General features: G+C 38.1%; 2 protein-coding genes across 2 annotated transcripts; both read right to left on the bottom strand.

Annotated features, from left to right (window-relative positions):
* Positions 1 to 2249: 2249 nt before the first annotated feature.
* LOC308707644 (tyrosine-protein kinase Src42A) lies at positions 2250 to 10473 on the bottom strand (the record flags this gene model as incomplete). The annotated part of the gene is made up of 9 exons (XM_081394260.1): positions 2250 to 2443; positions 2930 to 3061; positions 3147 to 3294; positions 5461 to 5516; positions 5637 to 5792; positions 7972 to 8131; positions 8230 to 8396; positions 8568 to 8689; positions 10193 to 10473. The coding sequence occupies 9 exons, from the start codon at positions 10471 to 10473 to the stop codon at positions 2250 to 2252; spliced, it is 1416 nt and encodes a 471-aa protein (XP_081250386.1).
* Positions 10474 to 11240: 767 nt separating this feature from the next.
* Positions 11241 to 26015, bottom strand: gckr (glucokinase (hexokinase 4) regulator; the record flags this gene model as incomplete). The annotated part of the gene is made up of 19 exons (XM_081347841.1): positions 11241 to 11447; positions 12930 to 13064; positions 13357 to 13500; positions 13586 to 13659; positions 13869 to 13970; positions 14084 to 14180; positions 14434 to 14510; positions 14646 to 14743; positions 14919 to 15017; positions 20808 to 20926; positions 21058 to 21163; positions 21280 to 21374; positions 22841 to 22894; positions 23347 to 23413; positions 23500 to 23573; positions 23714 to 23782; positions 25506 to 25574; positions 25682 to 25837; positions 26001 to 26015. The coding sequence occupies 19 exons, from the start codon at positions 26013 to 26015 to the stop codon at positions 11313 to 11315; spliced, it is 1785 nt and encodes a 594-aa protein (XP_081203967.1). The 3' UTR covers positions 11241 to 11312.
* Positions 26016 to 26291: the final 276 nt, after the last annotated feature.

The following is a 26291-nucleotide window of genomic DNA, read 5'->3' as shown; positions in this document are numbered from 1 at the left end:
GTTATCCTCTTTTTAAAATTTGCACTCTGTTGACTTCAATGGGGCAATGTTTAAACCTGCTTTTAACCTCTTAACATCCTTGATGTGTCATTACAAGTGCACAGGTCATGTGAGTGATTCCTTCAGAGTGTTCACGGGTGAGTCTGACCTCAGTAGATGTGAAAGATATGAATAAAAGTGATGTTATTTCAGCCAGCGCACATACCTGTATTTTCTTCCTGTTTTCGGTCAAAGTCCATAGTAATCGATTGTCGAGTTCACGCGCATTGGTTTAGTACCTATGATCATGCGCGTGAACTCGACAATCGATTACTATGGACTTTGACCGAAAACAGGATGTAAATACAGGTATGAGCGCTGGCTAAATAAATATAATTATTATTCATATCTTTCACATCTACTGCAGTCAGATTCACTCGTGATCACTCTGAAGGAATCACTCACATTGGCTGTGCACTTGTAATGACACATCAAGGATGTTAAGAGGCTAAAAGCAGGTTTAGTACTTGCCCCATTGAAGTCAACAGGGTGCAAATTTTAAAAATAGAATAACTCTGTGAAGGCAACACCGATTTTTGTCATTGTTCTCTGTATTGACAGCACTCCAAATGTACAAAAAATGAGCTCAATGTTAAAATTGACCGGAGTTCTCCTTTAAGTGTCAGTTTGGAATAATTAAGATGTTTTTGAGAAAGTCCTTATGCTTACCAAGGCTGGATTTATTTGATCAAAATACAGTAAAATACAGTAAAACATTAAAGGGTTAGTTCACCCAAAACATTTTAAATTCTGTAATTAATTATTCAACTTCATGTCATTTCAAACCCGTAAGACTTTCATTCATGTTTGGAAAACAAATGAAGATCTTTTTTTTAATGAAATCTGAAATCTGAGAGCTTTCTGTCCCTCTTTAACCTCGATTTTTTTGCTTTCAAAAAAAAAAAAAAAAAAACATTCACGAAAGCACCACAATGTATGCATGTTGGAGATTGATAAAAATAATATGTGTTTTTTTATTTTAGCAAACAAAGCATTCACATCACTTCATAAAATTGAGGTTAAACCACTGGAGCCACATTCATTTTATGATGTCTTTACTATCTTTCTGGTGCTTGAAAGTGGCGGTTGCATAAGTAACAATTTTTTTGGGCAGAACCAATCCTTTAATATTGTGAATATTACAATTTAAAAGAACTATTTTCTATTTTACTATTTTTTTAAAATGTAATTTATTCCTGTGACGCAAAGCTGAATTTTCATCATCATTACTCCGGTCTTCAGTGATAAAATAGTGTAGGCTATACTTAGAATAACAGTAAGTAGTACTGTAAAGCTTTTCTAATAGTCAGTGTGGAACTGATTAGGAATCGGTCAACAAAGTATTTCGAGCGTTTAAAACATTAAAGCATTATTTAAAACATTCTAGTAATGTAAAAGTCATTTGAAATGTTCTCAGAAGGAAGAAGGAAACCTGCCTTTAAAAAAAAGTGCATTTACAGTAATGGCAACAGCTCAGGCATTTTAAAAATTCACATTATTACATTCAAATGTTCTTTATCGGGTCACAGAAGATACATGCTCCAACAATAGTTTACAGAGTTAACATAAAAGTTTAAAAATCGAAAATTCATTTGCAAAGGCTCTGCTGTTACCAAATGTTGAAAGTTGACATGCCATTTCACAACATCAGAACAGCCATTATTTTTTTTGTATGGCAACATTGGTCAAAAAAGGTCAGTCAGCAATGGAATATTGAAACTAAGAAACTTCATAATCACCTTAAGTAATACTAATAAGCAATAATACTAGTTACTAGTAATAGTAATTCATAATCATGTGCATGAGAGATTTATGTAACAGTCTTAATATAGTGTTTGGATGAATCTCATGAAACCTGTAATATTGTTTTTGCATTGTGAAACTATTTTGTATTTTTGACAATTATGAACATTGTATTATACACATAAATTTGTGACTTAAATGTTCTTAATTTTCATGAAAATAGTGTCACAATGCAAAACATTGTGCTTTTTTATATATAATACTCAAATTATATATATATATAATTTGAGTATTTACAAATCAATACAAGACTTCTTGTACTGTCTTTATGTTGATTTAAATTTTGATTGTAATGCTTTATAATGCATTTCAGTAAAAATAAATTGTGCGATTACCTCATGTTGGTTACATACTGTATAAGCTACTACATGCTCAAAATATTCTCAACTCTCTCATTTCTACAGAGTCTACTCCAGTTCAGTAACAGGCTCATGTATGAGAGCCATCAGCTTCTCCTGCAGCTCAGTAAATGTTGGCCTCTCTTCAGGGTTTGGCCTCCAGCACAGCAGCATAATGTCGTAGAGCGCTTCGGGGCAGCCAGGCGGTCGCTGCATACGCTCTCCTCTCTGAATGGCTCGAACGCATGTCATTTTGTCTTGACCTGAGATTGTAAAAGGAAGAAATATACCAGAGTTGGGTGAGATGCAATCCCAGCAAACAGGGAATGTTCTCGGAACTTTGGCTAACGTTCTGGCAAGGTTCTCTCAAAGTGCAATGAACAAACGTTCGGTCAGTAACATTAATAGAATATTCGTGGTTTAATACCATTTGCAGAACATTAGCACAAAAATGTTATTTATACATCACTAATGGAACTTTTTTCTGAAACGGTTTAGTTGCGTGTTATTACAAGTTTCAGAACCTTCAGAGAACATTCAAAAGTTACGTTCCCACGTTTGCAAAATGATAAAAATGGAACGTTCCCTTAATGTTTTCTTTAATGTTCACATAACCAAGAAAAAAAAAGTTTTGAACCGAAATAATGTTTTCATAACCTAATGGGTGCATTAGCAAAGCATTCTTAGAACATTTATGTATTATGTTTAGTGTTTTTTTACTTTAATATTCCTGTATTAAGCATGTTTACCAGGGTACGGGTCATCTCCATACGTGACAATTTCAGTTAAAAGGATGCCGAAAGACCAGACGTCACTTTTGCTTGTGTACTCCTGGTTTTTGAAAATCTCAGGGGCCATCCATTTTACAGGGACCCTAATATCTGCAGGTACATGAGAAAGAACTGTTGTAGTTATTGTTTGTCTTATCATTTGCTTGCATCAATGTATACGTATCAAATATCTCACCTGATGAAACCCTGTTTCCTGGTAGATTAATTTGAGCGAGTCCAAAATCGGCTATTTTGCAGCATTGCATGTCGGTAAGCAGAATGTTCTCAGCTCTCAGATCCCTGTGAACTATTTTGTTCTCAATGTAAGCCATTCCTTCTGTAATCTGAGAGATTCGGCAAAATAAAGAATTAGTTTATCACAGGGCCTTAATCACCATAGACATTGAGGGGAAAAGTCCGCCCCAATAATTAGATATGGTTAAACTGTTTCCCCAAATTTCTTATACTTGCCAATATTTGACAAAAAGTTTTAAAAGTAAAATTTTTAGTTGGTTTTACAGTACTCATCAATGTCAAAATATAAAGAGTATTGCAGTTATGCCCTCATAATCTTTAATTACAATAATTTGCACCGACTTCTCTTCTCTGATGAGTGTTTAGATCCACCAATAGCAAACCACAACCATCCAATCAAAATCAAGTCCCGCCCAACATTTTTGAATCCCTCTCCTAGTGTTCAAGACATACTGTAGAGATGGCCTTGGTTTAGCATTAACAACAACAACAACAACAGAAAAACCCTGATGAAAAAAGAGTCTAGGCTGATGCTGCTGTTTTATCTTGCCATGGTTAAATCCCCCTTTATAACACAAGATGCACTGCTGCCGTTGTGCCAGATGTAAATAAGTGTTAAAGGTTAAAGATGTAAGTGTTAAAGGTGCTCTAAGCGATGTTGGGTGAAGTCACTTGTTGATGTTCGAAGTATTGTCAAACATCCCGTCCCCCCCCCCTCCCTTCCGTGTAAATTCAGGACTTCGTGCATTCCTCCTCCTTTTCCCTCTTCTTTGCTATTTGTTCATCGGAACGTCGTCTCTTTGGTTGTGTGACGGAGAATTTAATTCTACTGTTAGTCGTTGTCGTTGTCTAGGACATCTCTCCTCTAGCTTACTTCCCTCTTCATGCTTCTCTCTCCTCCACTCCCCACACCCCCCCTTCATGTGCACGCGCATTAACCCCCCAACCCCCACCCCCAAATCATTCTTATTGGATGGAACACTGTTTGTTATGTTTCGTGGTCCAGGCTGGGCCAGTTTGTTTTTGTTGCCGTTTGCGGAGCCTGGGCTGTCTAAAGAGACCGTGTTTTTTTACAGTGTGTTCAGGGGACTAGGGGATATTGAGATGTTTGCTGTATGTGACAAAAAATGTTTCAGCCTAAAAAAATGTGTGATATCGCTCAGAGCACCTTTACTGCATTTGTACGATGCATTATGCATTAATGACTTTCCTCATTTCTCACCTCCATAAGTGCATTTAGAGAATTAATATGTCCTTCATGATGATCGATTTTCGGGTCATGGGTTGAAGGACGGAGGAGTGAGGAAATGAGGAAACATTAAAATGAATATTGAGGAGCAGCCAATCTTGCATGACAGCAGCACCGAACAGAATTGCAGAAATAATGAACATGCCATCTCTCTTCCTAACATCAATATCAATGTTGCTGTGTCGGGCCGCCTAAACCAACAGAGCAACAAGTCTATGAGCTGCTTACTTATAGAGATACAAATATGTTATATTGATAAATATTGGTTATACGTAACCCTTGTATAACCACTCCAGACACTTTTCACAATCCTAATAGATAAAATCCTGCCCTACATTTCCCCCACCTTTTAAATAAATCCGACTGTGGGAGTTCTCTGTTAAGCTTAATTGTTTTTAAAGGGTTAGTTCAAATGAAAATTCTGCCAGTAATTACTCACCCTCATGCCGTTTCAAACCCGTATGACTTTCGTTCATCTTCGGAACACAAATGAAGATCTATCTGAAATCTTAGCCAGTTTTTTACTCTTCATTGACAGCTACACAACTACCACTTTGATGCTTCAAAAAGTTCATTAGGAGATCATAAAACTAATCCATGTGAATTCAGCGGTTTAGCCCAAATTTCCTGAAGAGACATGATCATTTTATATGATGAGCAGATTGAATTTAGGCATTTATTTACATTTAAGCATTGATCAGCAGACATAAACAGAAGGTTTAACAAACCTTTTTGAGGAAGCTCAAACATGCAGCGTAACACGAGAATGAAGTGGTAGTTGTGTAGCTGTCAATGGAGGGACAGAAAGCCCTCAGGTTTACATTTGTGTTCTGAAGATCAATGAAAGACTAATGGGTTTGGAACTATGAGGGTGAGTAATTTATGACAGAATTTTAAGTTGAACAATCCCTTTAAGGAAAACTGGTCATATAAATTTTGATATTTGATATTTGCCCTGGTCTAAAAATTCTCCAGATCTCAATTACTCTCAAAGAAATCAAGTTACCTGGACAGCAAAATCCATCATGAGCGAAAACTCAAGATCTTGTTTCTCTTTGTGGCCTGGGGAAAGATATAAGCTTATGTGAATATAAAAATTGTATTGTTTTTTTTTTTTTTTCAGTAAAAGCAATGTGTCAATTAAGATCATGATTAAGGCAAAGTTAACATTAGTTCACTTACTGATGAGAAATTTCTTTAAAGAGCCATTTTTCATGAGCTCTGTCACTAAACAGACAGGTTCACTAGTGGTACACACAGCATAGAGCCTCAGCAAACGCTCATGATGCAGCTCTTTCATGATGTCAATCTCTGTTTTGATATATGGATAATTGACAACTGCAAGTAAAATGGTACAGACAAAAAGTTGCATCATAAAACAAACCAAGAAAAATTATTTATGAGTCAAAACATTACGACCAGTCACAGATGAAGTGAATATCATTAATCATCTCCTAACAAGGCCACATGTTAAGGTCTGGGCAGAGTAAATGGTAAGCAAACAATCGGTTCTCGTAATCAATGTGTTGATGCAGGAGAAATGGGCAGGAATAAAGATCTGAGCGACTTTGACAAGAGCCAAATTGTTACTGCAAGGTGAATGGGTCAGAGTATCTCTGAAACGGCAAGGCTGGTGTGTTGCTCCCGGTCAGCAGTGGTGAGAATTTACCAACAGTTATCCAAGGAGGGACAAACCATAAACCAGTTACAGGTGTGTTGGGCGCCCAGAGCTCATCGATGCACAAGGGCAAGGAAGGGTATCCCGCCCGGTCCGAGCCAACAGAATGTCTACTGTGGCACAAGTCACACAAAATTTAAATGATGGTTACGGGAGGAATACCACAACACAGAGCATCATTCTTCTGTGTAGACACAGACCTATCAGAGTGCCTATGATGATGACCCCTGTCCACCATCGAAAGAGCCTACAATGGGCTCGCGAGCGTTGGAACTGGAACTTGGTCAGGTGGAACAAGGTCGCCTGGTCCGATGAGTCCTGCTTTCTTTTACATCATGTGGACGGCCGTGTACGTGTGCGCCGTTTACCTGGAGAAGTGACGATGACGAGCCGGTGGAGGGAGAGTGATGCTCTGGGCAATGTTCTTCTGGGAAACACTGGGTCCGGTCATTCATGTGGATTTTGACAGGTGCAACCGATCTTAAACATTGTTTCAGACCAGGCACACCTCTTCATGACAATAGTGGCCTCTTTCAGCAGGATAATGCACCAGCCACACTGCACACATTGTTCAGGAATGGTTTGATGATGAAGATGAAGAACTCAAGGTGTTTCCCTGCATGGTCTAAAAATTCCCCAGATCTCTATCCAATCGAGCATATGTGGGATGTGCTGGACTAACATGTTCAATCCACGGCGGCTCCACCTCATAACCTACAGAACTTGAAGGATCTGCTGTTTACAGCTTGGTGCTAGATACTACAGGACACATTCAGGGCTCTTGTATAGTCCATGCCTTGGTGGGTTGGCGCTGATTTGGCCGCATGCGGAGGACCAACAGCATATTAGGCAGATGGTCACACCTGTTGGAGTTTCTTTCTTCTGTTAAACACAATAGAAGTTCTATCATCAACTCTCTGAAGATTTTTAGCATTGTTATGGATATTACTATGTTAATGTATTTGGCCTTGGCTGCTGAATTGCTGCTGTTGTTGTAGATTATTGTTGTTGTTGTAGATTATTGTTGTTGTTGTAGATTATTGTTGTTGTTGTAGATTATTGTTGTTGTTGTAGATTATTGTTGTTGTTGTAGATTATTGTTGTTGTTGTAGATTATTGCTGCTGCTGCAGAACAAGTACAGGAACTTGCGACTGCCAATACATATCTGATACGCTGCTGCACAAATAGCATATACCAATTACCCCTAGCAGATCTTTACAGGTGGAGCTGGGGAAGGTGGAGGGTTTTAGACGAACTATGAAAGCACGCTGCAAACTGCTATCGTGAATGATAACCAGCCATTTAAATGTTGAGCAACAAGCTCATTGGCTGCAGATGCGGCATGAACCAATCAGCTTGTGCCAAGTAGTTGACGCTGTCAAATATCATCAGCTTGCATTAAGGACCCATCAGCCGGCGCCATATAGAGTTTCATGACAGAACTAGGCATATAGTATACTTACTATGGAAGTCAATGGGTGCCATCAACTTTCTGGTCACCAGCATTCTTTGAAATAATTTCTTTTGTGTTCAACAGAAGAAAGAAACTCAAACAGGTTTGAAACAACTTGAGGATAAGTAATGACATAATTTATGAATGAACTATCCCAAATTTTAACTATCTTAATCCTTTAAGCAGATTACTTATTTACCCTTTACAGTTAAATGTAAAGGGTAAAAAAATGCTGGAATTCCATGTTTATGTCTAACCAAGTTGTGCATTTTGTTTGCTTTTGTATGATAAACACTGTTGGTTCACCACTCAATATCCAACGTAAAATATGGGACCTGAAGTAAAACCCGTCGAGAGCCACTGAATTAACCGATTTATTAATTACCTTTGAACTCTTTGATGGCCACCTCTGTTGTCTTGTTCCAGAGCCCCTGCCACACATCGGCAAACTCCCCACTGCCGAGCTTCTGTATTCTGATTAGTGAACTTCTCTCTACCTCCCATTTGGAGTCAAATGACAGAGTAAGAGGAGCTGGCTGGTCCAGCTAGAAGAGTAATGAATAGATTGAAAGTGAGCTGAAAACCTTATTTATAGGATGCTGCCCTGCTTTCAATAATCTGTAGGTTCAAACTCTTTACTGACCTTCACACAGGGTTCATGAAGCTTTGTGCAGAGTCCGCCTTCATGTTTAGAGTAAAACTCTACCAGCTCACGCAAGGTCTGGAAAGTTGTATGATAAACAAGGAAAAACTGCTTGTCGCTTTCCCTCTGCTTGATCCGGTAATGTCGTACATGAGGTCCATTCCTCACTTTAAATTAAATAATTACAGAAAATGTTATTCAGCTGCTCTGAAAGTTAAGATTAAGGCAGGTTCATTTTTAAATGATATCTTTTCAACGTAGTTAGAGTGCAAAAAATACAGTTAAATGAAAAGCAGTAGAGGCTTGAGTCATGATGTGTGTGTGTGAATCACATGTACCTGATAAGTAGTAATTGTTATTCTCATAACACTTCCAGATGAGAAATGCACCCTCATGATTCTGGGGTCTCAGCAGACATCTCCTGGCCTCTATACGCATTTTAACATTCTCAAAATACCATCTGAAAATAGATTGATACTAGTTTCTATGACGCTCATTTTTATTTGTGTCCAATGTATGTGGTGTAACAACATTCTACTACCACAGATTAACTGAACAATAAAGTAAACAATATAATGGATGAATCTCGAAGAAAAAAAACTCTTTCACATACTGATATACATGTACAATTTCATATATGCAATTTTATTTTTATATAGCCTAGGCATATACAATTATAGATAAATAAAACTGAAAAATAAATGTACTATTTATTTATCATTACATTTATTGATTTGCAAAGTATCATTTTAAGTTTACTAAACTGTAATATGTGTGCTGATGTTTTATTTAAAAACTAAATTCAACATTAATTAAAATATGGAGGATATATGTTTATTTGATATTTGAATAATGTTACATGATCTTTATTTTATTATTTCTTATACTTGTCTCATGACAGTTTTCATAAGATTCATCCTAATAGCATATATCTTAGTGTTCTATCAGTAATTTCCAAACCCCATCTCTGCACTGTAAAATCTAATTAGTTGGACTTACTTAAAAAAAGCATGCAAACCTATTGCCTAAAAAAAAAAAAACAAGTAAAGTAAAATAAGAAGAATAGTATGTGGTACTGACAAATGCTTAGTTAGTATAGTTCACTTACACAAGAGTTCTAGTAACTAAAAAAGAACTGTATAGAATACTTGATAATTTACTTTAAATAAAATATAATTGTTACTATTGTTGTGTTTTGCAGGCTGAATGTTGAAGTCTGTGTGACTCAAGTATGATCAATTGCAAGATTGTCACAAATATAGAGGGATAATATAAACCAAATTAAAAGTTTCACAAGGTGTTTAGGACATAAGTGTTAGCAACAAAATTATAAAAGATCATTAATTGAAATAAAACATAGTTATGTTATACATCATATATATATATATGATTCATATAAATGAAGTTCCAAGTGCCCAACCAAAGGGATCACTAATCACCATAAAACATGACTAAAAACATTTTAGGAAAATCAACATCAATTTATGAAGTTAGCTTGTGCGATGTTCTCTCAAATTTTTCAGTTGTATTAAACTTTCAACATTCAAGATGACTGAATGAGTGAATGCAAACAGAAAAATAAGGAAATGAGTGAAAAGTCCATTAAGTTAATCTTATTAATCTTATTAATCTAAACTTGGGTTTTCTTAGTAAACAAAACATAGTATATGAATAGTGCAGATTACTAGATTTTTACAATTAAGTTAAGACATTAAGTAAAGTTAACAAAAAGGTGTTAGTTAGAATCACTGTTGGATTTCTCATGAGTTTCTACAGAGCAACACAAACTGAGCAATAACAGCACTGTAGCTGTTTTTAACTTTCACCTGAACTTGAGAAACTAGAAAGATGGGATTCCAGTTTCATTCAGGGCAAGGATTCAAAACACAAAGCATGAGATAACTCTGTACATTATTCATTCACACAAGCTCAAAATGATCAAAATAACAACTCAAGGACTCACAACTCGGCCTCTACGCTATCCAGCGGCTTGACGAAGTCTTTAGGCACATATCCATGTTCCTGCACTTTAGATCCGTCACCCTTAGCTGTTTGTCTCCTCACGAACAACCAGTACTCAGTCTCTGATATCACTTCCAGAACATCTCCTTTCTTCAGATTTAGATCCCATATTGTGCGTGAGGGATAGTCGTGGATTGACTTGACCCTGTTACGGTTGATGGACGGCTGTTCTTTCTTCGTTTGGCAACACCGGCAGCAGCATTTACAGGAAGAGTTCCCCATGTTCACCAGTCATATCTTCTCATGCCGTGTGCATAAGAGCAGAATGATGGTACAATGGCATGACTAGGTTACTATAATACCAACTCGCTGTAGCCAGACAAGATCCTATTGGTTACATTTAGGTCAAGGAAGTATTTGGTGAAAAAAATTATCAGAATTTCCCTGATGTCATCCAGTTGGGTTTACTTTAGCAAAAACAAAAGGCTGTAGCACGCTTGCATAGCTTTTCATTTGTATGAAGAGGTGTTGTTGTAGATTCTTTGTAGATGCACGATAACACTTTACAATAAGGTTCATTAGTTAACATAAACATTAACACTAAACATTAAGTATTAGTTAGCATGAACTAATAATGAACTGCACTTTTACAGCATTTATTAATCTTTGTTAATGTCAATTTGAACATTTACTAATACTTTATTAAAATCTTGTTAACATTGGTTAATGCACTGTGAACTAACATGAACAAACAATGAACAGCTGTATTTTTATAAACTAACATTAACAAAGATTTACAAATACATTAACAAATGTATTGATCATGGTTAGTTTATGTTAGTTCATACATTAACTAATGTTCACTAATGAACCTTATTGTAAAGTGTTACGAGTTACACAAAAGCCAAGCAACTTAAAACACTGTATCTTAAAAAAATGGCCCTTGATTGTGAGAATGCATCATTTCAAAAGTAAACAATTTTATAGGTAAACCTCACAGAAAAAAATATGGATCATTCTTTTTTTATTATTTTTTTTTTATTAAATTTGCACACTTGCATAGTATAAATGAAACCATAAATAATTGTAACATTTATGCATCATTTTTTCGTGTGTTCAGTTCACAGTGCTCTTGTTTTTGAGGAGTTGAGGCAGGCGCTCACTGCATCTCGAATCACAGGATGACAGTCCAAATGACGCTGTGCTTCAGCATGAGTGCAGCCACTCTGGATCATCACCAGTGCAGTCGGGACAACCTGCCAGTGCAGGACATAGGTTGACAGTTAAATCTGCCTTTATAAATAACACATATGAATATGCAAAGCCAACTAAGCCATTCGGAGCAAAAGTGTAAACAATGTGGTTCCATCAAACCTCTGCTCTACTCAACCAGTGGTGTACGTTTGGGGTGGGGCTAGTTGTTTGTCTGGCAACAGAATGTGGGAAACCTGTTTAAAAACAATTTTTCACATTTTTTGCAATTCTGCATGGTGACACTAGTAGCTTTAATCTTTAATCACTCAATGTCACCATGTTGATGTCTTATTAGTTGTTTGTACCCAGACAGCAACAGTCTCGGCTCAGATCCGGCCCACATCAGGTACACCTGGATTCCACACGGCCCGGATCTGGGCCGACACTATATTGCTTCCTGGGTAATCACCTTTACTGTATACTGTATGCAGTTTCTTCAAGGCCACTGAAAAATTACTGGAAAAAAAAATCATTTGAGTGTCGGACACCCGTGACCCATTCCAAATTTACACTATTTACTTTGTCAGTGAACATTACTAGTCTAGTGGTGAACAATTAACCCCTGCAAGTTTATACACAGAACAAATTTGTTTGTCATAAAACTAAATCTGAAAATTTGCTTCTGCTCTGGAATGTTTTTCCTTCTCTGATGAAGTCAGTTTGACAGTTGAGTATCCTTAAAGGGATAGTTCACCCAAATATGAAAATTAACCCATGAGTTACTCACCCTCAAGTCATCCAAGGTGTTTATGACATTCTTCTTTCAGACGAATACAATCTGAGTTATATAAAAAAATGTCCTGGCTCTTCCAAGCTTTATAATGGCTTTTCTTACACAAACTCATCACTTCAGAAGGCCTTTATTAACCCCCCAGAGCCGTGTGCAGCACTTTTATGATGGATAGATGCACTTTTGTGGTGGATAGATGTACTTTTATGATGGATGGATTCATTTTTATGATGGATAGATGCACTTTTATGGACTTCAAAACAGAAACAGCAATTCACTGCCATTATAAAGCTTGGAAGAGCCAGGACATGTTTTAATATAACTCCGATTGTATTCGTCTGAAAGAAGAATGCCATAAACACCTTGGATGACTTGAGGGTGAGTAATTCATGGGCTAATTTTCATTTTTGGGTGAACTATCCCTTTAACCACTCCCCTTGAGTGAGGGATGGAGAGGAGGTGTGCTAAAGTAAAACCCCGCCCTCTATTCAATATTCCGTTTCACTTGGAAATACGTCACAACACTGAGGTAAAGTTGGTTGCAACTTTCATTTCATGTGGACTTTAACGTTAACAAATGTTAACCAATAGCACTTTATTGTAAAATGTTAACTACTATTCTTTGTTTGTGTAAAAAAAAAAAAAACTTTAAAAGTAAGTGTTAGGCTATTTTAGGCTATACCTGACAATTTTTTAATCTTTCAAACTTCTGTCTGCCTCCACAGATGTTCAAGATAAATAAACCAGTTCTTACTCGCTCCCGAGTGTTAGCTGCATCTGTGTGTGTGTGGACATCTGCTGCGGTCATGTCTTCAGTCAGATCATCTGTGCTGTAGACGGCTCTCAGCAGAGCACTTTCACACTCGGTTTTGGAGCAGCCTGTGAACCGCTGACAGTGATTGTGTATAATTAAACGACCATGCACAAAGGGGTCATATTACAGTTCCAGCTAAATCACTCTTCACAATTGAAAGCTACAATTCGCCATACAAATGATCTGAAGAAAATATGATTGTTCTTTGCCTATGCATAACTCTGTGTTACCATGTCAGGGTTTTGGTATGTGGTTACCAAGGTATTTTCCAGTTAATAGGTTTTGCATGTTGCATTGTGGTTGCTAGAGCATGACATTCAATATTTATTTCTTTAAGAGATCAGTACAGAACATGCATTACTGATACCTGTAAAATGTTGATTGCTCTCCTGTACAACTTGCTGTTTGTTACTCTGAGATCTATCATGTAATTCATGTAGACTTTTCCCTTCAGTACATGAGCTCCTGTGCTGATTGCATTAAGACACAATTTGGTTGAAAGCTCCCAGTGCTGTCTCTGTTAAATAAAAGGATTGAAATCTTTACGTATACAGCTAGGTATTACAATACAAGTATGTCAACTAAATATTACTTACCATTTCAACTGAGCTGTCCTTCGCTGAAGAAAAAGGCCATGTGATATTCAGGACTGTTTCAAACATGTGGCAAACTGTTTCCTGAAACAATAAATATAAGTACCTGTCAAGTTACTTTACTTAGTTTATTACTTTTTTCCACTCAAAAATAAAATGCTAAGTTTATGCAAATATTACCTGATTACATACACAGCCTTATGCATTTGTTAGAAATGTAGTGGAAGGGAATTGTGTTAAGACGTGAGTTTTTGCTACAGGCAAAATTCCAGCTCACTCATTTTACTCACAGGAATAGTGAACTTCTCAAGGTCATGAGCAATTGCATGCAAATTACATGTCCTTTGCCTCAGTTGATTGGCCAGCACAGTCACCTCATTTAGGTCATCTTGAGAGAGAGACATTAAAATATATTTAAAACATACTCAAGGAACTGCTCATTTTCTAATTTAACCATATTGCCAAATGCATTTAAATTGTAATTGATTCATGTTTGCTCACCATTCACTGTAAACAGAAATAAGATCATGTCATTTTGACTCAGGCTATGTAAGATGGTGTCCACAAAATCCTTGTGACCAATTATGAATTCTGGTCCCTAAAATAGTTGTTAATATATTAATAGCTGTTAATAAATGTTATTATAATAAATATTCATACACATGTATTACCATGGTAATGGTGTTCGATTAGTGCAATTGTTTCACATTTAAAGGTATACAGTACTTTTGCAATATGCATGCAAATGCGTACAGGAATGAGTAGAATGAGTAAATTATGAAGTAAAAAAAAATATATATTTTTGCACAATCTATCCCTTCAGGTTGTTAAATCAATTGCTTTGAGCTCACCAAATATGATAGATCTCCTTCTTTGTTTTTCATTTCGCTGAAACCGTTGTTGATGAAACCTCTGATGTCACCAAAACCTGAAAAAATGAAATGTGGTTCTTGGTTAAACATTTTCCAATATGAGTTTGCTTGCGCTGTTATTAATTCACCCATTTGTCAAATTATTGAAATTGAAATAACATATCATAATAAAACGACACTGTAAACAGCACCTGCTCCATATGTTGGGATACATTCACTGGCATCAGTCATTCCTATTATGCCAAGAGTTTTCCATCCAAGATAGTACACATGTGCTTTCATTTGAAGGCTGTTGAAACATTTACAGAAATAAATCATAAGTGAGCCTTTCATTATGATGAAATTCTCAACCACCTTATTGAGATAAATTCTCCACTTTTTACTACAGGCACCTAGTTCAGCCTATTCATGTGCATGGGAAAACTCCAAGGTTTATGTGTTAGAAAGCAGTGAAATGGTTCTACCTCTCTCCTGCTTTGTGAATAAGGGCTGCAAGTTCATCACTGCGTGAGTAAGTAGTGTCATAAACCATCTCACTCGCTGTGATCCAGGCAGGCATATATCTGGATGACACATTTCATTTTTGTACATTACTCATGAGGGATATGTATACACACACACACACACACACACACACACACACACACACACACACACACACACACATTAATATATTCATATATGCAATATAATACTGATATATGCTTAATATGTGCAATATATACACACAAAAACTATTTCACCTACTCAGTTCAGTAAGTACCTTACATTTTTTAAGTATAATCAAATTAATTGTACAAGTTATATCAACTTAAATTACATTATACTGACAAACCCCTTAAAGTGCCTTTATTATGCTATTTTAAAGGTTCCTAATTTTGTTTTCCTAGGTTTACATGCATCAAAGGTCAAAACACACTTTCATTTTCTTATAATACACATTGCACATCACCACATTTTTCAATGATTCTCAAACGACTCGTCGGATAAATCAGTCTCTCTAAAAACCCCTCCTTGCACGAGCCTGCTCTGCTATGATTGGTCAGACGGCCCAGTCTGTTACGATTGGTCTACCGCTTACAGAGCTTGTCTGAAGGTAAACGACCATTACCATAAATTAAGCGTAGCGTCAGTTCAGGTCACGTTTGTCAAGCTCGCATCAGCTGACACTCAACGGATACACATCTATCTATAGGAATACGACGCCTATCATCGTATACATATATAAGCTCCTTCAGTATTATCAGCAGCTATCGCGTTTCTCAGGAGCTAATTACCCTCCTCCCTCCCCAGCTCCTCCTCTCGTCAGTCAGTATGGCATTCTGTTTCCCTTGAATCAGAATAAATTCTCGAATTATGTTGTACATTAAAATCTTGAATTAATGATATCTGCAATACATTCATGTTGGTTCTGTTCTGTTTACCCTAAGGGGGGTTATTGCTGCTCTCCCTGCTCTTATCCATGCTAGGCTGCATGATGCACAGGGAGTTCTTGCCCAGAACAGAACCAGACCGCCAATCCTAACTGTATGCTAATTGTCAATCGTATTTGACGATAGTGGTCCTGACAGAACTGAACTTCAGCTAAGGAGGCTTCCTCGGTCCTCAGCAATTATACACACTGTAAAGACAGTAACGATGACGTTGATTTTACCATATCAATCCGAGTACGCGTCCGATGATGAAACATTGGAAGAACTAGTTTTCATCCCAAACCTATACATTATGGTGAATGTATCATTAATGTTTTGTGATAGAAGTGATATTGTGACAGAAATTGATTAATTTGTTAGAGGAGAACGCATCAAAAAGAATTCAATGTAATGTGGGTGTCAACCGGTGGCTATTTTTGGTAAAACGGCAAAAAAGAAAAAAATCTCATAGGAACTTCAATTTTTGTGATATCAACTTTAAATTTGGAACACAACTTAGTTAGCCATATGTCTTTGATTTTATAGCATTTTTAGAGTAAATATTATTTTAGAGTATATTTAGTTTAAAATTAAAAATGTTTAGTGCAGTAAACCTAAACTTCTATAACTTTTTTACACTTTTTTTAACTTGAGCAATAATCTTCTTTAAAAAAAGACCAACCTTATGTCTGTATTCCAAACCGTTTAAGTTTGGAGAGTGCAATTTCATGTCTATGCTCAAAAATGAGTGACAGTAAAATCGAGAGAAAAACTAGTCGAATTGTCATGATTCTGCCTTCTAGTCTTTGATTTTCCCTGGTCTTGAGGCAGGATCATGAAAGACCCATGTTTTATGTTCACACACATGGCCTTTTGCTGGGCCATGTGCTTGTGTTGTCTCGTTCCTAGCCCCACCCCCTTGTTATCCTCGTTTAGTCATCATTGCTTTACCCTTGTCACCTGTTTCCCTTATTAGTTTCTCCCTATTTAATCCCCTTGTGTTTGCTGTCCTGTGCTGGTTCATTGTCATTCATTGTGTGAAACAATCTGTGAGTAACCTGTTGAAAGTCTTGTCTAGAAAGAAGAGTTTGATCCTGACTTAGCTGTTAGTTTTGTCTAGTTATAGTCTGTGAGTCTTAGTCTAGTCTTGTCAGTCTAAAATAGTCTATCCTGTCTTGTTTTGCCCCCTCGTGGGTTTTGTTTTCTGTTTTTGTCATTAATAAACCTTGTGTGAAGTATTACTGTCTGCGATTGGGTTCATCTCCGCATCACCATAACACGAATCTCGTATAACTTACAGTGGGGCAAAAAAGTATTTAGTCAGCCACCAATTGTGCAAGTTCTCTCACTTAAAAAGATGAGGCCTGTAATATTCATCATAGGTACACTTCAACTATGAGAGACAAAATGAGAAAAACACTGTAGGATTTTTAATGAATTTATTTGCAAATTATGGTGGAAAAGTATTTGGTCACGTACAAACAAGCAAGATTTCTGGCTCTCATAGACCTGTAACTTCTTCTTTAAGGCCCCGTTTACACGAGAACGCTCGCGGGTGAAAACGTAAAAATATTTTATCAGATGTGCCTTTCGTTTAGATGGCGACGGTGTTTTTGGGGCTTAAAAATGCAAAAATGTGAAACCACCCTCCAGAGTGGAAATCTTAAAAACGCTCCACCGTCGCGTTCCCGTCTAAACGGGTAAAAACGCAAAAGTATGCTAGACAGTGAAGGCACCGATCACCGGTCCATTGCCACCTAGCCACCTGGAGTGCATACTACATCGAATTTCACACACTTTTGCGTCACCATATGCACGCAGATTTCCCCCTCAAAACGCTCGTCTAAACGCAGAATAAAAAAGTGATAACGCAACACCACTTTTGCGTTTTCTCTTCAGATCGTTTCCGTGTAAACATAGCCTAAGAGGCTCCTCTGTCCTCCACTCGTTACCTGTATTAATGGCACCTGTTTGAACTTGTTATCAGTATAAAAGACACCTGTCCACAACCTCAAACCTAACCACGCCAAACTCCACTATGGCCAAGACCAAAAAGGCTGTCAAAGGACACCAGAAACAAAATTGTAGACCTGCACCAGGCTGGGAAGACTGAATCTGCAATAGGTAAGCAGCTTGGTGTGAGGAAATCAACTGTGGGAGCAATTATTAGGAAATGGAAGACATACAAGACCACTGATAATCTCCCTCGATCTGGGGCTCCACGCAAGATCTCACCCGGTGGGGTCCAAATGATCACAAGAACGGTGAGCAAAAATCCCAGAACCACACGGGGGGACCAAGTGAATGACCTGCAGAGAGCTGGGACCAAAGTAACAAAGGCTACCATCAGTAACACACTACGCCGCCAGGGACTCAAATCCTGCAGTGCCAGACGTGTCCCCCTGCTTAAACCAGTACATGTCCGAGCCTGTCTGAAGTTTGTTAGAGAGCATTTGGATGATCCAGAAGAGGATTGGGAGAATGTCATCTCTTTTTGGTAAAAACTCAACTCATCGTGTTTGGGGGAGAAAGAATGCTGAGTTGCATCCAAAGAACATCATACCTACTGTGAAGCATGGGGGTGGAAACATCATGCTTTGGGGCTGTTTTTCTGCAAAGGGACCAGAACGACTGATCCGTGTAAAGGAAAGTGAAAACTTTTGAGTGAAAACCTCCTTCCATCAGCAAGGGCATTGATCCCATGCATGATAATGATCAGCATGACAATGATCCCAAACACACTGCCCGGGCAACGAAGGAGTGGAGTAAAAAGCATTTCAAGGTCCTGGAGTGGCCTAGCCAGTCTCCATAGAAAACCTTTGGAGGGAGTTGAAAGTCCGTGTTGCCCAGCGACAGCCCCAAAACATCACTGCTCTAGAGGAGATCTGGATGGAGGAATGGGCCAAAATACCAGCAACAGTGTGTGAAAACCTTCTGAAGACTTACAGGAAACGTTTGACCTCTGTCATTGCCAACATATAACAAAGTATTGAGAAACTTTTTTTATTGACCAAATACTTATTTTCCACCATAATTTGCAAATAAATTCATTAAAAATCCTACAATGTGATTTTCTGAATTTTTTTTTTTTTCACCAAGTGTAGGCTACCTATAATGAACATTACAGGCCTCTCTCATCTTTTTAAGTGGGAGAACTTGCACAATTGGTGGCTGACTAAATACTTTTTTGCCCCACTGTATAAAAAATGTTCACACTATTAAAGTTAAATTATTTTGATGATATAAAGTAAAGCAAAAACCCATGGTGTCTTGACTTGTTGATCTATAAAATATCTCACAAAAGTGAGTACACCCCTTACATTTCAGCAAACATTTTAGTATATCTTCTCAAGGGACAATACTATAGAAATGAAACTTGGATATATTTTATAGTCAATGTGCTGCTTGTATAGTATATATTTACTGTCCTCTGAAAATAAATCAACATACAGCCATTATTGTCAAAATAGCTGGCAATAAAAGTGAGTACACCCTAAGTGAATATGTCAAAACAAGTGTCAATATTTTGTGTGAGCACCATTGTTATCTAGCACTGCCTAAAATCTTCCTAGGCATGGAGTTGCACAGGTTGTTGCCGGGATCCTCTTCCACTCCTCCATAATGACATCACAGAGTTTCTGGATGTTGGACACATGGTGCTTCTCCACCTTCCGCATGAGGACGCCCCACAGATGCTCAATAGTGTTCAGGTCTGGAGACATACTTTGGCTACTCCATCACCTTCACCTTCAGCTTCCTCAGCAAGGCAGTTGTCATCTTGGCGGTGTGTTTGGGGTCGTTATCATGCCATTCGGCCCAGCTTCAGAATGTCACAGTACATGTTGGAATCCATGTTTCCCTCAGTGAAGCGCAGCTCCCCAGTACCAGCAGCACTCATGCAGCCCCACACCATGATGCTACCACCACCATGCTCGATTGTAGGCAAGACACAGTTTTCTTGGTACTCCTCACCAGGGCATCGCCACACATGCTGGACACCATCTGAGCCAAACAAGTTTATCTTAGTCTCATCAGACCACAGGACATGGTTCCAGTAATTCATGCTCTTGGGCAGGTTGCTTTAGCAAACTGTTTGCGGGCTTTCTTGTGAGCCAGCTTCAGAAGAGGCTTCCTTCTGGGACGACGGCCATGCAGAGCAACTCGTTGCATTGTGCAGTGTATGGTTTGAGCACTGACAAGCCGACCTTCCGCTGCTGCAACATCTAAAGCAATGCTGACACGATCATGCGTCTGTTTTTTGAAGCCAGCTTCTGCACCTGACGCACGGCACGAGGACTCAACTTCTTTGATCGACCCTGGAGAGGCCTGTTCAGAGTGGAACACTCTTGGAAAACCTCTGTGTGACCCTGGCCTGTACTATAACTCAGTTTCAGGGTGTTGCCAATCTTCCTATAGCCTAGGCCATCTTTGTGGAGAGCAACCATACTAATTTTCAAATCCTTAGAGAGTTCTTTGCCATGAGGTGAGAGAATTGTACTCATAGCACAAATTTTAACTGCTCTAATACAAGATACACAAATTTGTATGGTCCTGTCAAGCAGACAAAAACATGGACATGATGAATAGGACATGTGGCTTTGCATGGTTAAACAACGCACAGCTATTATCACTTAGGGTGTACTCACTTTTGTTGCCAGCTATTTTGACAATAATGGCTGTATGTTGAGTTATTTCAGAGAACAGTAAATACTGCAAGCATATACAAGCAGCACATTGACTACTCTAAAATATATCCAAGTTTAATTTCTATAGTATTGTCCCTTGAGAAGATATACTAAAATGTTTGCTGAAATGTGAGGGGTGTACTCACTTTTGTGAGATACTGTACATATACAAAACAAAATAATACTGTACATATTTTAATATTTTAAATATATATGTGTACATGAAATTAAAACATAACTGAAATTGAAAACATACTCAGGTGTCATCATCTTGTCCCTAAATGCAGCTTCATGTCCGGCCAGAAGAACAGTTTCCAGAATGATTTTTGTTGCACTGCCTCCTTTCATCCTGGACGATCCACTGATGGCCTCAGCCTAAAGAGAAACCAGAGGTTCTTCAACTACGACAACAGCGTCATTACTGCTTATGACTGGCGGAAGGAGTAAGAACATTGATATTTATTGTTTATGTGTTAATTTAAATAAGTATAAGCAATTTCTCAAACCCCCAATACAGGATTCAGCACGTATGCTCTTTTATGTCTCTGCTCTGCAGCCATCCTCTCTGCAACATCTTTAAAGTGAAATGAACAGTCCTGCATTAGCTCACTCCTGTAAGGATGGCATCAGTGTTAGCAATCTGTTGTTGTTATTGATAAAAAAAAATAAAATAATTATAAGTTTGTAATAAACAGAAAGGCATTTGTTTTTGTCTTGATTAGCCTTACCTCGCCATATGTACGGGATTGAATCCAAGAAGCACTGGGGTGAAGATGTCTAAGTGGTTCAGACAAAAATCCAGTTGCCCAGCAACAAATGGTGCCTTTGAAATAGAAGAGCATCATGAAGCACACTCACAGGTGGCTTTGATATGAGCATGCATTATATGTAGGGTTGGGTATTGTTTGAATTTAGCGATTCCGATTCTGCTTACCAATTCCAATTCTTATCGATTCCTAATTTTGATTCCAATAAGTAGAAAAAAAAAATCATTCACATTTAAGTCTTTTTGCAAAACATTTAGTTGCAGCTGAATTCCATGAACAAAAACAGGCTAAAGAACTTTTCCACAAGGAACTTTTGCCTATGGTTGTAAACAAAAATTAACAAAAAAACAATTAACTATTTCAAGCATTATTAAAGGATAGGTAAACACTCAGTAATTAAATAAGAACAAATAAACAAAGCAGCAATAGCACAAACAAATGAAATGGTGTTTTTTGGATTTTTAGGTATAGGTCTAGGCCTATTCGGGTACAGAAACTGTAATAGAATTTAAAATCACACTGCACTTTATAAATAAAATATACATTACAAATATAGTAACAAAAGCTGTTCAGTCAAGAACAGAGAATTTTCCTCGAGTCTTTACTTGCAGCCCTTGGTAAAGCATCAACTACCTTGATGCTCGACCTTTCGAAAGCGAACCGTAGGTCTATCGCCGCAAACTTGATTTTCAACACATGCACTCCACTGTCCCTAGGTGGGCGACGTGAAGAATTGAATTGTGAACAGGCCTCCTTGGGAGATGGGGGCATTTAGAAAGTGCACTTTCACTGAATCCCACATCTCCGCAAGGTTGAGCCAAGAGTGACGCTCCTGGACTAGTAACGTGGACATCGCCCAACCGAGAGCCTGCGTCGTCCCTTTTGTAGCCCGGAGGGTTTAGGCCCTGTCCCAACTGGCACCCTAAGTAGCCTACTTGCGGTCTTCCAATGAGTCTGCACTTTTGTAATGTAATGCCGCTTTAACAATTAAACAGATTTTTTTTTCTCTGTACAGTGTAGGAAAGCACGGCTGCCAACTCTGCGTCAGCCTCAGACTGCACTACCACGCCCAAAGGCGGCAGCACAGAGGAGTCATCCACGTCAGAAGGCATAAGCCCGCTCTCCGATGCTACAAGTGACACTTTATCTTCCTCTCGAGCCCCAAATGAGAAATTAAGCTTGCCTGAGGGCGCGCAGCCAAACTCATCCAAAAACTCGCCCGGAGGGACTGATCGTGCTGAGGAATGAGAGGCTTGCGGCCCGGGTACTGGCCTTTTACCCAGAGGGCAGGAGTCAGCTGAGGACACTCTCAGTCTCTTGAAAAAGTGCGAGAGTCGTGACCAAAATGGTTTAGACCTATATCTTTATTGTTATCATTAGTTATCGCTAATAGTTGGTGTGAACTATCGGATTTTTAGTGGGGAGATTGCATTTTAAGATGGGGAGATTGATTATTTGAATTTCTTTTGTCATGACTATTGTCTGCTAAATGGAATGTGATTTGAGAAAACAGACTTCATACCGACATGCCACAGGATATTCCAATGAACAGCACATGCTTCTTTCCTGCACAAACCTGTTTAGAGAATTTAGAAAATTCAGAGAAGTTAAGTATGTTTAATTGTGTCATAAATATTGTTTTTGTTAAGGCAACCATCACTATTAATATCATTATTCAAATATAAATACAAACGATTTAATATCTAAAAGTAACGTACCTCACTTACTTTTCTAATCGATTAGACTTGATTTTAACAGATGGTGATGAATGGGTGAAAAAATAAAGACTTATATTGAAGGATGGATTGAGGTGAGCAATTTTGACTTGAGTCTATCAGCAAATGCACAACATTGTTAATAATCACTTAGAACACTTTAGTAATCACTCTGGCATCACTCTGGTGCCGCTCACATGTTCTTCTGAAAATGTGAAAGAAAAGCCTATTGTCTCACCACAGGGAAACTGATTTATTACTATGGTAAAGCTGCATTGCATTGTTTGTGTTCCCTCTCCGCTCTTGCGTTCACCTTCTCCAACGCGCGAGCTCCGAGCCCCGGGTCGTCCTCTGGAGCCTCCTGTGATGTCAGCAGGGCCCTTTAAAAACAGAGAGCTGAAATACTGCAGTGTCACACTGGAGTCTCATCTTATGCATCAAACAGACAGACAGTCTGTTTATTCACCTGTCACCTCCAGCTATGATGTACGAACAGATCTGTTTCTGTCTTTGGGCCTTCAACATCTCATTAAAGGACGTCTGAGGTGATAGAAAATAGAAATTGATTATGACGAATATAAAGTATAAAGTAATTTAACAAAGTGAGGAAAATGTCTTTCAATGTCAATCTTTTTTTTTTTTTTTTTTTTAAATCAATAAATCTTTCTTAAACTCTATACCACCAAAAGAAATGCAATACGGCCTGATGTTCCACAACCACTTAATACAATCAAACTCTCCTCTGGGTCCTGCAAAGACAAATCAGTTATGATGTTTTAACATTTTTAAAGAAAGTAACTTAAATTAATTAAAAGAAAAAGAAAATTACTAAAATTAAAAATGAAATGTGAAATATGTACAGTGCCTAACAAAAGTATTCGTACCCATTCATTTTTCACATTCTGTTGTGTTGCTTCCTTATGTTAAACTGCTTTCAAATTACTTTTTTAACTTCAGTCTACACTCCATATACCATAATGGAAAAGCAAAAAAAAAAAAAAAAAAAAACTTTACAAATGAAAAAAAAAACTGCAACAATTACATTGCATAAGTATTCAAACCCTTAACTCAGTATTTAAAGCACCTTTACAGCCTCAAGTCTTTTTGGATATGATGCGACAAGCTTTGCAAATCTGCATTTGGGGATTTTCTGCCATTCTTATACAGATCCTCTCAAGCTCTGTCAGGCTGGATGAGGACGGTCATTCAGGTTTCTCCAGAGATGTTGGTTTGGGTTCAAGCACAGACTCTGGCTGGGTCACTCAAGGGCATTAACAGAGTTGTCCATAAGCCTAGCATTGTCTCAGCTGTGTGCTTAGGGTCATTGTCCTGTTGGAAGGTGAACCTTCTGCCCAGTCCGAGGTTCTGAATGCTCTGGACCAGGTTTTCATTTAGGATATCTCTATAGTTTGCTGTGTTGAGCTTTCCTTCTACCCTGACAAACCCCCCAGTCCCTGCCGCTGAAAAACACACATAATGTTGCTACCACCACTTTACTGATGGGATGGTGTTGTGCAGGTGAAGAGCAGTGCCTGGTTTCCTCCATACATGATGGAACTGAGCTTCAGCAGACCTTTAGTTGCTTATTTGCACATTTCCAGTGGGTTTTCATGTGTCTTCACTGAGGAGAGGCTTGAGTCTGGCCGCTCTGCCATAAAGAGTGTTGCAGTGATGTCCTTCTGTAAGTTTGTCCATCTGTAAGTTTCTCCCGTCTGCTTGTATGATCATGGAGCTCAACCAGAGTGACCATCATCTTCTTGGTCACCACTCTAACCAAAGCCCTTCTCCATCGATTGCTCAGTTTGCAATGGATCGATTTGCTCAGCTCTAGGAAGAGTCCTGGTTGTTCCAAAATTCTTCCATTGAGGATTATGGAGGATACATGCTTCTGTGAACCTTCAATGCAGCAGATTTGTTTGTTTTGACACAATCCTGTCTCTGAGCTCTTCAGGCAGTTCTTTTGACCTCATGGCTTGGTTTTTGCTCTGATATACATTTTCAGCTGTTAGACCTTTTATTGAGAGGTGTGTGCCTTTCCATATCAAACCCATTCCCTTGATTTTGCCACAGATTACCGGTAACTCCACTCGAAGTGTAGTAACATCTCAAAGATGATCCAATGAATTTGGAGCTAAATTTCAAGTGTCCCCGAAAAGGGTATGAATACTTATGCAATATAATTATTTCAAAAGTTTATTTTTAATAAATTTGCTAAGTTTTCACAAATCTGTTTTTAGCTTTGAGATCATGGTGTATGGAGTGTAAGATGTAGAAAATGTAAAGCAGGTTTTAGGATTTATTGCGGAAAAAAATTAAGGGGTGCAAATACTTTTGCAAGGCACCGTATTAGTGCTGGCTAACGATTAATCGCATCCAAAATAAAAGTTTATGTTTACATAATATATGTATGTGTACTGTGTACAATTATTTTGTATATATAAATACAAACACAAAAAATAAATAAATACTGACCCTCAGAATCATTTCAACCCTCTTTGCAACATCCACCATCGTTTGGATGACAGGTAAACTATACAGTCTCTAAATAACAAAATGCACAGGTCAGCATTGTATGGGAAACTCTTGTTAGGAGCGTAACGACTTAAGAAAACACAATTAGTATCCTGTTTACACCCAATAGGCCAAACCTGATAAAATGGGTCATGATTTATTTCTTTCTCAAAAATCTCAGCGTCGCATCGTTTCAGTATTTGCACCATCTGTTTGCTGTGCGCTCTGTCAATATCTCTGCTGATGGGGTTGCTTTTCTCTGTCACAGGTAGAGAGAGCTCGTAACACGACTGCTGTGTTAGACAGAAAACCGAGCACTTAAGATTACCAGCATCACTCAAGAGCTCCTTTAATTACATTAGGCTTACAGGGGAAGAAGATTTGTTGGTCTATTACCAGCTAAAGGACATTTGAAATGAAAGTACAGGCAGTTAACAGTGTTCAGTTTTCACTCACCTTCAAGTGATCCATATTAATCAGACAGTATGAGGAATTCAGCGTTACAGCGCAAACAATGCACAGTGTAAAAGCATGAAATTCAATGCACTGAAAGGAAAAGCCCTGACAGAGAACAAAGTGAGCTTAACAAAGTTCACCAAATGAACTTTGACTCATCAGCTGTAAAAAAAAAAAAACTGTGTCAACTGTGTTTGATTACTGCATATAATGATCAGTAGACAAGGCAGTTTTCAATTCTATTCTATTATGGTATATTAGATAGATACTGTATATTCTGGTTATTTCGTG

The sequence above is a fragment of the Scardinius erythrophthalmus genome (assembly GCF_964197995.2).
Source record: "Scardinius erythrophthalmus genome assembly, chromosome: 19".
Lineage (NCBI taxonomy): Eukaryota > Metazoa > Chordata > Actinopteri > Cypriniformes > Leuciscidae > Scardinius > Scardinius erythrophthalmus.
This window is presented reverse-complemented; position numbering and strand designations above follow the sequence as displayed.